The sequence below is a fragment of the Chaetura pelagica genome, unplaced genomic scaffold (genome assembly GCF_000747805.2).
Source record: "Chaetura pelagica isolate M959 unplaced genomic scaffold, ChaPel_1.0 scaffold233, whole genome shotgun sequence".
NCBI lineage: Eukaryota > Metazoa > Chordata > Aves > Apodiformes > Apodidae > Chaetura > Chaetura pelagica.
In genome coordinates this window covers 48961-62222 of record NW_009952708.1, presented here as the reverse complement: position 1 = coordinate 62222, position 13262 = coordinate 48961, and the positions used below count along the sequence as shown (strand labels likewise).

Below are 13262 nucleotides of genomic sequence, written 5' to 3'. Positions count from 1 at the left end.
GAGGGGTCCCTGAGACGTGCTCGCTTGTGCTCCGGTGCCACGTCAAACGAGCGGGCGTGGAAGGACGGTGCTGCGGGGGAGATGCGGGCGCGGGGCGCGCTCAGCTCGCCCCCCAGGAGGGGAGGAAGGATCGAGCTGGGCAGTCGGGAGGGAATTTTTCTCTGCTGGAAGGCGTTACCCCGTGGTCTGGGACAGCTTTCAGCTCTGTCAACTTTGGGTGGGGTTGGAGTGATGAGGAAGGTGCTTTTGCGGTGCTCCCAGAGACTCTGCAGTTCGAACCAAGGTCTTGTTCGGTCCCAGGTGCTGCAGTTGATACCTTATCACTTGCATAGACTTGTCAAAGGCATTTTAGGTGTAAACTAATCTTTGGTTAATAGTGGTATGAGACATTCCTACTTGTCAAGTTGGTCTGTAAAACCTAAAAAGCTGTGGGCTCACCGATTGGTCGGTTGTTTTGACACAAGACCGTGGATAAGGAATTCAGCTGTAAGAGTGGCAAGAATGGGTTTTATCACCAAGGCTTTAAACGTGCACAATCTGGAAGATTTAGACACACGCCCTGTCGTTCCCCACACACCCACAGTAGGTCCTTGGCTTGATCTGAAGATGACACACAGGTTGTGCATCTGAATGATTCCCTTCTAGATGAGGGCTGTGAGTAGTAATTCCATCTTTTCTAGAGATGGACCATAAAGATATGGAAGGCATTATCTGATGTGAATATGTATTGTAGTCCTCCCTAAATCTTTGATTATGAAAATGAGAGGCTAGATGGAGGGACATGTGGGTGCTGATGTGCTTTTGAGGATGAGAAAGTCAAAGCTAGAAGAAAATGAGAAAACAAAGGACTGTTTCTAAGGAATTGGAAGGTGGAAAAAGGTGTATCACAGTGAAACTGGGAAATCAGAAAAAGGGAAGATGGCAAGTTCTGTGAGCAGTTATATTTGGTTCTTCATTTTTCTGAATAAAATAAAACCTGTGCTGAGTTTCTGTGGGAAAGGTTGGATCTGTTTTTTGGTATACCTGCTCAGTTACATTCGATCTTCCACCACCTGAGAATGTGTTTTGACTATTTGCAGCTGTCTTGGATAACGAGAGATTGACAGCAGAGGAAATGGATGAAAGACGGCGCCAGAACGTGGCCTATGAATACCTTTGTCATCTGGAGGAGGCAAAGAGGTAAGAATTACTGGATTTGAAGCTGCTGGTCCTTTAAAAGAAGTTGTGATATTTGGTAACGGGAATAACTTGGATGCAGCTTATCCCTTTTCTGTGTTTCTTATTGGCCATATAGATTAGTGTAAAAAACAAAAAAGCAGAAAACCAAACAAAAACCGGCCAATCCCTGGTGTTCTTATTGAATGTGTTCAAGAGAGGTTTTATGACAGGGACTCTCTAGTGCTCCACTATTCCGAGCACTGGACGGGTTCTCCCTCTTCTCTAACCTGTGTATGTCTTGATACAATTTTGTGTTGATACTTATCAATGGATGTGAAGAACAGGTTATTCTCTTCCTCTTAACTGCAACATTGTACAAATTTAAATTGTAGCAGTGTATATCCCTTGCACATACCTTCTCTTAGATTGAAAACCTAATTCTTGCATGTTTCTCTGTGGGTCCTGTTTAGTAGATCTGTAATTGCTCTGACTTCTCTCCACTCGCTCCATGTCTTTCTGGAAGTGCACTGCCAAAACAATGAAGAGTTTTCCAGTGGGGCCATTAATTTGTGCTCTCTGGTATATGCAGGTATCGCACCTTCCTGCACGGTGCCTAGATGTGCATAGTGGGATGTGGTGGTAGAGTTTTGCTGAGTTGCTGCCTTTTTCCTTGAAGGTGTGTTGCTGAAATTTGTTCCTCATCCTATGTTTATACAGTTTTATCATGTTTTCCTGAGTGTGTTACCATTCACTTGATCCTGCCGAATTTGAGTTTTCCTAACCTTTGTTTAATATGTTGAAATAATTTTGCTCTTATCCCTGTCCTCCAGCACGTGTGCAGCTTTTGTGTCATCTCCATGTTTAAGAAGCATGTAAGCATGCTGTATTAATTCAGACAATTAAAGTATGATCAGAACACAGTAGATGCTATGTATCTGCTATTAAAGGAAAAAGAACTAATATTAAAAATGAATGCATGAAGTCTTACCATTGGTATTATTTAAGTATTTTTTTCAGTCCTGTGTGCTGGAGAATAGGAATGAGAAAGACCAGTTTGTCCACTGCCTCCCTTCACAACAGCTGGATCTTGAAATGCCTTTGTATGAACTGAATTTTTTACTTCAAATTTAAAATGCTTTCTGAAGCCAAGATAGAGACCAAAGACAATTTTTAAAGGACAAAATAAAAGAAAAAAGAGGTGATGAAATGTTTGTGTTGGTGACTCTTGCTGCCTCCAACACTGGGGGGGCTGGTGTTTCAGTTTGCATTTTGTAATTAGTCAGGACATGTATTGTGAACTCAGACTTTCCTTGTTCCTACAAAGATCTAGGGATCAGCCAATGTGTGTGCCACAGAAAATAACTTGGGCAGCAGTAGAAAAGTATGGAGCATGCATACAAACATGTTCTAAATGGTCAACAGGATGTTTTATTATGGGTCACTTAATATTTGGGTCTGCCTTTGTCCTTCAAAAGATCATATGGATTAAGAGCCAGAAAACTCTCTTCCACTGGCTGGGTGATGAATTTTGGGTATATCTGTGTAAGTTTTCCCCAGCAAGACAGCCATGTTCTTCTTAAGCAGAAGGTCTGCTTTCAGAGCTTCAAATACCCCTTTTCCAACCCTCAATCCATGAGGGTTTTACTTCAGTTACTAAAGCGCAGCAGCCTTGTGAAACAGGTCTCATTCTTGGTATTGGAGAAAGGGAGGTAGAATTTGCACCTATGCTGGTGAAGATCCTGAAAAATTGAAATGAAAATTGGAGATAAAATGAAGATTGTGAATAGGGAGATTTCTGTACCATGCTTGGACCAAATACCTCTTTCTTGGATAAAAATCACTTTATGAATAAGTGTTGCTTAATACTTCAGGTGTGGTGTTTTGTGTTGGGTTCTTTTTTTTTGGCCTGGGTATTTTTGTGTGTTTGGGTTTTTTTCTTGGCTCCAAATCAGAGCAGTCCATACAGAAAGCTGTGGTAGTGCAGGTGGAACTGTAAGTAGTTCTTTGTTCTGTTGTGACTTGGCTGCATATGTTCACAGATGGGTAAGTATGTATTTACCTAGAACAGAAGTAACTCAAAATAACTTATTTTGTGGTCCTTATCTGGAATTCAGGCTGTTGCACTATAATGTTCTTCAGCTGTGTTATGTGATAGGCTTTTTTCCTACATGGATTACTTGTTGGCGTGTTGTGGCATTTTCATGATGAAATTGGCACTTAACAATTTGGCAGCACTTTCTCAAGCTTTGTCTTTCACTGTAGAATATGTTAGGATCTTCAGGTTGGAAACTAGGACCCTGTGGGCTCTTCTGACCCCTTATTGGCTTGCTGGGTGAGGGTACCCTGCCTTTCCCCAGGATAGAAGGAAATGTTTTCATTCTGGGCTATGCTCTAGCATGGTGTAAGCTTTCTAGGACCAGATCGTGTGGCTTCCAGTAACTGTGTAACTTCCTTTGGGCCTGAGCAGCCTGTTTCTTCTTGTATGGATCAGGATGGAATCTGCCCATGTGGGATTTTTCTGCTTCTTGGGGTTTCTTGTAAAAGATGTTTCCTACCAAGGAAGAAAAGGATGCTGCTTGCTCCTTATTGCTGATTTCATCTCTTCAGGATTGATGTGCACTGTCAGTGGTTTTGTGCTAATCTTCTTCCTGACAGATGGGAAGATGGCTTAGTGTAAACTGATGGTACCATTGAAATTAATATTTTGTGCCTGTGCGGTAAAGTCTGAAGGTCTTTTCCATTGTTTGCCTTTGTGTAAGAATTGCTTTCCCCTCTCCCTCATGCCTGCTCTCTCTCTTGAAAGCGGGGAGCAAGTTTTTTCAGTACAATGACTAGTCAGTGCCTTTAAGCGAAAAATAAGCCTTTTTTTTTTTGCCATGTGACCCAGTTAAATTTTATTTTCTGGAAGAAATCTAATATTTAAAGAAAAAAATCTGGTCTTACTTGGTTTCCCACTTGTAGTTTGAAAGTGTTTGGATGGATGTGATCATGTCTTGGAATGCGGTGTAGTCATCCAAGATCTGCTTAAACAGGTTTCTTTATCTTCAGAGGTGTAGGGTGCCTAAAGAACTAAGAGGAAGAACTGTAGAGGACACCACTTTCTGAACAGGTTGAACTCATCCAGAGTTAGTGCCAGGTGAGAGGCTCTGTAAAGCTTATTCTGTCAGCAGCTTGGTTCATCAGTGTCTGTAGAGGTGTAGATACCAGTTGTTGAAGGAGCTCTTGTTTGATGAGTGCACTACAGCTGAAATCTGCTCATGGAGGAAATACCATAGTTCTCTCCTGCACAATGACCTCAAGAGGCTTCTGTATTTAAAATGAGAGATTTTCCAGAAGCAATAAAATGCATTTGTTCCATTCTCTTATTAAACCAAACTTGGAAAAACTGAGGCAGTTCAGTTAAAATATGTGTCTGATGAGCCTGTGTCAGGAACAGGGCTGCAGCAGACCTGGGTACCCGCAAGGTAGCCTAAGAAAAGCAGGATTAGGCTTTCTCACTTTCTTCTGTACAATTCTCAGTGATCTCTTATCTCAGCAGATAAGCACATCCCGTGCAGAATAACCTATTTAAATCCTGCTTAAATTAATCTGCAAATTAGATACAGGCAAGTTTCCCATGGGTTTTGAAACTATAGAGTTTGTTTTTTTGTTTGTTTGCTTTTTTTAAAATCTCAAGACAGCAAGAATCTTAATGTAACTCTGGAGTCCCTCAAATAAAAAGAAAAGTGAGGATTTTGGGTTTATCTCTGAGCTAATGCAACCCTCCACACACACACCCCCTTCAACAAACCTGACTTTGTGGGATGGGGTTTCTTTTAGCTTTTAAAGATATTTCTATTTGCATTCATATTCCTATGTCCAGAGTGTTTGCAACCCAGCTACATTGAGTGTTCTTCAGTGATTTCTGAGCAATTCATTGCATTGCCTCAGAGCATAGAAATTATTGCAACTTTGCAAATAACAGAAAAAGAGAAGATAATTAGGCAGGTCTTAAACTGTTCACAGCCTAGGTATGAAATGTATTCTGTAGTTTTGGTCTGTGAAAGCTGTTTTGCCTTAGGTAGGTCAGCCTGCATCTGTATTTAATCCATCAGACCGTAGTAGTCTCCTCTTTCATAGAATCATAGAATCTTAGGGGCTGGAAGGGACCTCGAAAGATCATCTAGTCCAATCCCCCTGCCAGAGCAGGGTCAGCTAGACTACATCACCCAGGAACGCATCCAGGTGGGTTTTGAATGTCTCCAGTGAAGGAGACTCCACAACCTCCCTGGGCAGCCTGTTCAGGGCTCTGTCACTCTTATAGTAAAAAATTTTTTTCGGATATTCACCTTGAACCTCCTATGCTCCAATTTACACCCAAATGTACATCCTCTTTAATGATTGCAGGACAGCATTGCATGCTGGAAAAGATGTGAAGATGGAATTAGTAATGTTTAGAAAACATCTGCAGTAATTTAGTCAGTAGCCTGTAATGTAGAACCTAAGGAAGTGTTCCTCTTGGTCATGAGGTCTTCAGACTTGGATGGGACGTGATCTGAGACTTCTGTGTGTGCATGTTCTCGTAGTTTTGGGTTGGTTTTGTTTGGTTTGGTTTCTGTTTCTGTTAGGTAGGCTGCAAGTCCCTTGTTATCAATGAATATTCCTAGATATTATAGGACAATATTTTATTAGCAATATTGAAAAATTATTGAAGTATTGAAAATTGAAGTAGCTGCTGTGTAGCTCTCACCAGTTCATCTGGGGCTTCTTACCAGCTCCTGTTAGGACTCAGGAGACATTTTCTCTACAGTTCCTGTACTGTTTCTCTGATGACCTCATGCAGCTTGCAGGGAGTGGCTGTCTGGCCTGGAAGTGTCTTGGAATGCACATTCAGAACTATATTTTTCTGAAAAGTGGGTGGAGAGAGGTGGGGGGAGGACAGTGGTGGAGTACCAGCATCTTTGCTTCATTCTGAATACTTTATTTATGACTCACTGGAAATACTAATGAAAGGCAGACCAGTAAGAGAGAAACAGCTGTTTGCACGGAATTCAGTTCAGAGACCAGGGTTTTGCTGTTTGATGGTTTCTGAAGGAATATTGTATGTAGTAAGAGAGCAGCCCAAAATAACCAGAGTTAGTAGTTGTCACATAACAGTTCTTGATGACCAGTCAGGATCTCCAGGTGCTGCTGTGGAATGTTGCTTATTTGCAGGAGATCAACTTAGTTTTGAGCTGTGAAAACTTCAGTAATTTTACACCTTCCAAGCATTTAGGCCTATTTAGTTTCTAATGGTAAGTGATCAAGGCAATTAGCTTTGGCAGCAGAATGGTTGGATGTGCCTTGAAAAAGATTTTTGTAAATGTGATAAGGAAGTTCCTCAGGATTGTGCACTTGGTGCTCCACTGAGAGCTCTTCAGGACTAATCGTTTTTGCAAACGTGATAGGATCCCCCTCAACAGGAGCAGCTGAGGTAGGTTTTATCAGTTGTTGGCAGTGTTTGCAATGGAACGAGGAACCTCATGCTTGCTTTTAAAAGGGGGGAAAAAAAGATTTTCAATGCCAGAATATTAATATGGTCTTTGGTTCAGCTGCATCTTGCCAGGGAGGGTACCTCAATAGTTGGAAAAAATCTGGCGTGTGTTACTCCCTAATCCTTTGCTTTTTGGTATTTTTGAACTGGAAGTGTCTCTGTGGATGATGAGTATGTTCTGGGACTTTTTAGCTGTGGGCAACACTTGATTTCCTGGCCCTTCATTTAAGAGGCTGCATCTCTTTCTTCACAAACTGTACTGAAATGCATTTAAATTCTCATGAACTTCTTGAGAAAGGAACACTCCTGATGTGATAAATTTGTTTTACTTTGCTGTTGTTACCTCTCTGACAGAACTTGCATCTTCTTGAATGATTCCTTGATTTACTCAGAGTTGGTAGAATGGGTTACCTTAGAGAGGTATTGGTTTGGGATTTTTGCAGGGCTGGCTACTCCCTTGCTCAGATGAACTGGACTAAGAGCTGAGGCTGCCTGCAAGTCTTCTCTTCTGGTCCTCTCTGAGAATTTGTGCCAAGTGTGCAATTGTAATTGAACTAAAAATGTCTGCGATTTTATGTAGAGGAAATTATCTATAGAGACCCCTCTTCCGATAAGATTAGTAGTACAATCTGTTAAAAAAATGCCATGCTTGTGCCATTGGCAACACTGAGCGTTGCAAAAGCCTTTCAGCCACGGTTCAGACATTCTTGCAGATGGGGAGTGGGGAAGGGCTACTCTGTCACTCGGGCCACTTTTCCCTCAGCTGTGATGCGGTCGTTTGGAAGGGCTACATGAGTGTGGACAGAAGCATCTAGATGTGGAGGCACCACATACAACATGATGCTTTCTGGTGCTTGTATGAGATTGAGTGAAACCTGTTTTGTTTTCAGCTTTTATGTCAAATACAATCAGCTTCCCTTTTTAAAAAAGTCTGTATTTTTCTACCTAGTTGGTACAAGGGTGTAACTGTATTTCCTACTCATCTGCCATCTTACAGGTTCAGTAGACACTGGCTTTAGACACAAGTTGAATGCAAGAGCTTTTTCTTTTCTGGGTAGATGACCAAGATTTTAATTTCTGTTTCAGCTTTCTCAAAAGTAATTAAGTTGAAATGGAAATTAAGAATGCTGCTTTTGATAGAGAATTAGATAAAATAATTAGAAACCAATGGACAGTGCTTCAGGAAACAGATCTTGCTCAACAGAATATTTCAACTTATAGTTTTGATTGTTACGTGATAATTACTGGTGTGATTTTAATAGTTCTAAAGATACCTAACTTAGTAAGTATGTCACACTGATCTGAGCACCTCTTGAAGATCAACTTGTTTGCCAGGAGGTTACACCACTGCGGAAGCCACCTTGCCCTCCCCCCCATGGATTTGAATATATTCTTTGAGGAGTGGAACTCTAAATGCTTATTGTTGGTGCCTTCCTTTAGCTTGGACGCCTGCTGGTGTCCCTCTGTCCACCTCTGTGAGCCTTGTTTCTGTGGGATGAGCTGTCAGGCAAAGACAGTAACGTCTGAAGTTCTGTGTGCCAGTGCAGACAAAATGGGGGAAAGCAAATGATCTGTTATGAAAATATTAACCCTGAAGGTGAGCAAACCTGGTGGGGATTCAGGGAAAAGGACATAGATGGTTTTTCTTTCTTGAGGTTTTGTTGTGCTGAATGGACTGCTTGGAATTCTGAAAGCCTTTGTGTAATGTAATCCTGCATTCTCAGGGGAGTTGGACAGATGACCTCTAGAGGTTCCTTCCAACACTGACAATTCCGTGATTCCATCATTTCTCATTTGTCTAGGATTAATGGACTGGCTGATGCAGGAGTGTTGGCTGGCTCGTTTCCAGCTTCTGATCAGTGGTTCTACTGTGGTCACTCAGAGTCAGTTTGACAGGGTTCTGCTGCCTTCTCCTTGCAGCTTTTCCACCACCTACCAGATTCTTGCCAAATTTTCCTGTTACAGCAGCTGCATGAGCAAGATGTTACTGCAACCTCTATTGCTTGAGGAAGATGATGCCATTTACTGCATGTCAGACATGCTTTCAAACAAACTTACTCTCCGATAAAATGAAAGTCCTTTTCAACAGAGGGACAATTGTGTTATGTTATAGGTTCTTGTTTTTCAAAAAGTCAATATCCAGGAATTGTGAAGCTAATTAACTGCTGAAAACTGAAGCATATGAACATTTTGGAGTCTCTGCTGCTGCAATCTGTTTTTCATTTTGGCTTTGGTAGATCAGGTGCAAATTTTCTATTTATTTTCTTGTGGATAAAACTTATTTTACTTTCCACTTGCCCTCCAAGCTGCTGAAAAGAAGAGAAAAACTTTTTTGGTCTTTGCTGAAGCTCTACTTTAAAGTAATAAAAAAGGCTGTACTTAAGTAATACATGCTGTGACAGCATCCAGTGTTGATTTTTTGAGGCTCCAAGTAGTGAGAGATCAGCCAATATCTGGAAAAATAATTCCAACAGATAGAAATATATGTATGTTTTCCAGTAAGAGTTTTTTTCTTCTTCAGCTTCTGGCTGTTGTTTCTTACTGTCTTTCTTGAGATTCCTGCTCTTGCAAATACTCTTATTTATGTTAGTACTGGTCAAGAGTGGTTAAATATTCTCTAATGACCAGTTTGTTGATCTGGGGACATTCTTTGTCAGAGGGCTGTGCTGGATTTTCTTGCTGGGACACAGGGCCCTCCAGGAGGCAAGGGGAGCAGCTGGAGCCTGTTGCTGAAGTCAGAGAAAAGGGCTTTCTCTTTGGCAGGTCTGCTCTGATATTGCCACTTCCAGAGCTGAAAGATGTTGCTGGCAAGGTCTGTACACAAAAATAAAAGTCATGGTCTTGAAATTCTAGGCCAGCTGAAGATTAGAAAAACCTATTTCTGACCTCTGCAAGCAATTAATTTTACTTTGAAATTACCACTGCTTAGTGATGACCAAGAAATGAGCTCTCCTCATGGTTGATAAAGATCACTTTTTTGACTGTTGATGCCTTCTCTGTTTCCTGTGCCAGGTTCTGTTTTCTTTTTGTGCTGGAACACACTACATGGTAGGAAGTCCTGTCATGAAATGAGCAGTGACCCTTACAGGTTTTGTCATTTTTTAAAATTGTCTGCTCTACTATTTTTGTTTATTAGATTGAGTATTCTTGCAAGAATTTCTGGAGAGATGGGTTGCTAGTTCTTCTTCCTCAGGCTTATCTATAATTGGTCTGAGAGGGAGAGTGACTTTTTCTCTTTTCCCCATAGTCTCAGTTAGCCAGACTGTCAACATGTTTTCCAAGTGTAAGATCAAAATATGTGCCATATGATAAATGTTAAGTTCCAGCTGTGTCTAAACTGCAGTTCTGATTAAAATTGGTCTATGATACCATTGAAAACTCTGATACCCTTGTGGAATTTGTCACAATCCTTGGTAATCCTGCATTAGAGAAGAGTAAACAAGTTGGTAGTTGAGATTACTGATGTTAATTTTTTCCAATCCTTGCTAATGACACGATTATTTCTTTTTAAAGTTTCAAGACAGCATTAATTGAGAGACTGGCTGCCTGACAATATAGTATGTTTTTACTGTTGTGGCTTCCTAAGGAAGGCCTGGCTTTAAATTGCAGCTGATGGTAGTAGCTTTGAATGTTTGACGATCTTTTTCTAGGAGAGGGATCTGTGTTTTGTAGCAGTTGGGTGATTAGAAAGGTGCAATTACTACTTTAATTTGAGGTAGTTTCAGTAAAATGGGTACTTTTTACTAAAAATTACGTGGTCAGGTGATGAAATTTGATAGAAGAATTAATTCTGGGTTAAAAATGATCTTTTTCTGTGCTGGTGAGAGAGTGGGAACATAGTGGAAACTGCTGCAGTAGCAAAAAAAAGAATGTGAGGCTTCTGTGGAAATCTTATTGATAGCATATTGACCTCATGCCCAGTGTCTAAAGGGAGTAGAAGTTGCTGCTCACCCAGATTCCCCTTCTTCACCTCCCCCACCCTGGGAGACCTGGGAAATGCTCTCCTCTTGTTCATCTGGAAATTCCACATTTATTTCCACCTTTTAAGCGTGACAGGTGTTAATTTTAATGTGAGTATGTGAGGTTTAAAATGTAAAAGGTCCTGTGTAATGCATCAGGAAAATGTCTCTTTATCCTCTGCCCTAGCAAATGGTTAAGCAAGAGGGAGCCTCATTGTATGGAAATTGCCCAAGTTCTGTAGTTACATTAACACCCACTTGAGAACCTGTTGAAACAGGTATGATACATTGAGACAGCTCATATGCTAATTACAGGCTATTTATCTTCATGGAGGTGCTTGATCAGAACTGCCTCTATGTCCTTGGGTAAGCCATGAAATTATTTGGTCCCACGTCCCCTTTCAGGTCTTTCTAGGTTTGATAAAGTGAGTGGACTTTTAGAGGCCTTGGGAAGGTTCTTGGTAGGGTAAGATAAATCCTGCTGCTACTATCTGAACTCTGCTGGGGTTTGAGTAGCTCTTGGTCCTCTTTGGTTGTAATGATCTAAGGAATGCAAGTGATGTTACAGAAAACTTTTGCCCCTCTTGGAAGGAAGAGGGAAGAGGGTTGCTCATGAGGGACTAGATCCTGAGGGTGCCCTCCAGTCCCTGGGACTGTGAGAAGCTAGGTTTGAAGCAGGACGGGAAGTGCAGCCATGGGGTGACTGTGTTTGACTTGCTTTACAGTATCTTCTGAGTAGTGGTGCAGAATCTGTAAACTTGTGTCATGTTTTGTCTGTCACAAATTGAGTTGTTTGCATTTTTCTAGAACTTGAAGAACCAAGTTTTTTGAGAGGAAAGCAGCAAAACCCAGGAAAATAGCAGTTTGCAGAAGAATTGGTTTATTTTTGTAGTCTGTGTACAGAATTTGGCCAGGTGTTCCCAGAAACCTTTTCTGCCTGGTACACACTACTCCTTGTTGTTTTTCCAGGCTCCCCATCTGCTTTGGGTTGCAAGCTCCCCTTATCCTGGGCTGAGGCTGCACTCCACACTGTAATGGTGTCTCATTTAGGATTGAAAGTACTCTCCCAGTTTAACAGTCTGTGATCCACAGTTCTTCATTTGCAGTAAAGGCTTCTTTGAGAACATTCTATTCAAGAAGCTATGGCAACCAGCTTGATTTTTCAGTCCCTTTAGGAGAGTATTTACATTCCTGTTTATAAAATAGACGTTCATATTTCCTCACGTTAAGGTCACAAAATACTGCATTTTTATAATCTTAGTAAGGAAGGTGTGGTATCAGGTCTCTTTCTGTGGGAGGCTGTTGAGAAGCTTGCAGGAGGCTGATGCTTTCCGGACCAAACTGGGCTCAAAGCAGCAACTTCCTAGACATACTTTTTTACTGAAAAATTGTTACTTAGCATTTAAATGCACTATACCTGAAGTACTAAATGTAAGGTCCATGAGACTTTCTGAGGTTATTAATACTGTTTTCACTTGGACCAGAGGGACTGAGCATCCTCTGCTTTGTGGAAGCTTCTCTAATACAGGGTGTTTTGATTTATATCTGATTTCAGACCCTTCTGGCCTGTAGCCCCCACCATCTATGACTTGTATGTGTTTGGAGTTGATGCCTCCTGCACCCCCATCCATTTACTGCCTAAAACTTGTTAGTTGTTCACATGGAGTACTGAACTCCTGTCAAAACTTGTTGAACTGGTTTGCTTTCTGTAACTTGTACTTTGACTCAGTTCCTTACTCCCTTAACATGTCCTTCGGGTTGTATTTGTTTTCTGTGCCTTACAGCCTTTGCATAAACTGTTTTCCTATTGTTTTCCCAAGTTAGATGGCAAGGAGCTCCAACTCAAGATGGGCTGGTAGGTAGCTGTGCATCACCTGGTGTTTGGTGGCCAGCTTAGCTGACAGGTGACTTTCTTATGTGAACAGAGGCTCCGAAGGAGAGCCACCATTATGATCAAACTGCTGGAGAACTTGCCCTGTGAGGAAGCACTGAGGGAGTTAGGTCTTTTCACCTTGAAGAAGAGGAGGTTCAGAGGAGACATCACAGTTTTCTAGTACTTGAAAGGCAGTTACAAAGAGCTCAGAGGTTCTCTCTTCACAAGGAGCTGCATGGAGAGGACAAGGGGCAAAGGGTGCAAGTTGCACCGAGAGAGGTTTCATCTTGATACAAGAAAAGAGGTTTTTGCAGTGAGAACAACTAGCCATTGTAACCTCCCAAGGTTATATGGTAGAGTCCCCATCACTGGAGGCTTTCAAGATGTGACTGGACAGGGTGCTAGATTCATCTAGGCTCCCTTTTCCACAGGAGGCCAGATGGTCTTTTGAGGTTGCTTCTAACTTGGGCTGTTCTGTGACTGTGTGAATAAACCAGATAGTGAGACTAATTTTAATTTCCAGTTATAATTTCAGGTGCTGTCAAAGGGCATGTAAGTCAGTCCTCTGATTTCTTGCAGCTTTTAAAGAAAGTGAGTAGAACCACAATGAAAGTGTGAGACTTGAGGCTTGGAAATGGTCCTTTTTATATACCTTTCCAAGTAGTGTTTTTGGTGCTTCTCCAGAATATGAAAGGATACTTCCTGATTTCTGCAGAGTATCCACTCTGATTTGGGGTGGTGGGAGTAGCAGTTTCCCCCC

The 13262-nt window shown here is 41.5% G+C and overlaps 1 protein-coding gene across 1 annotated transcript in view; it reads left to right on the top strand.

Moving 5' to 3' along the window:
* The first annotated feature begins 1087 nt into the window (after nt 1-1087).
* Nucleotides 1088-13262, top strand: part of IQGAP1 (IQ motif containing GTPase activating protein 1) — a 53422-nt gene continuing 41247 nt past the window's right edge. Inside the window, exon 1 of the mRNA XM_009994281.1 lies at nt 1088-1179. Within this exon, the coding sequence (XP_009992583.1) occupies nt 1115-1179 (65 nt within the window). The 5' untranslated portion in view covers nt 1088-1114. The remainder of the gene's footprint in view (nt 1180-13262) is intronic.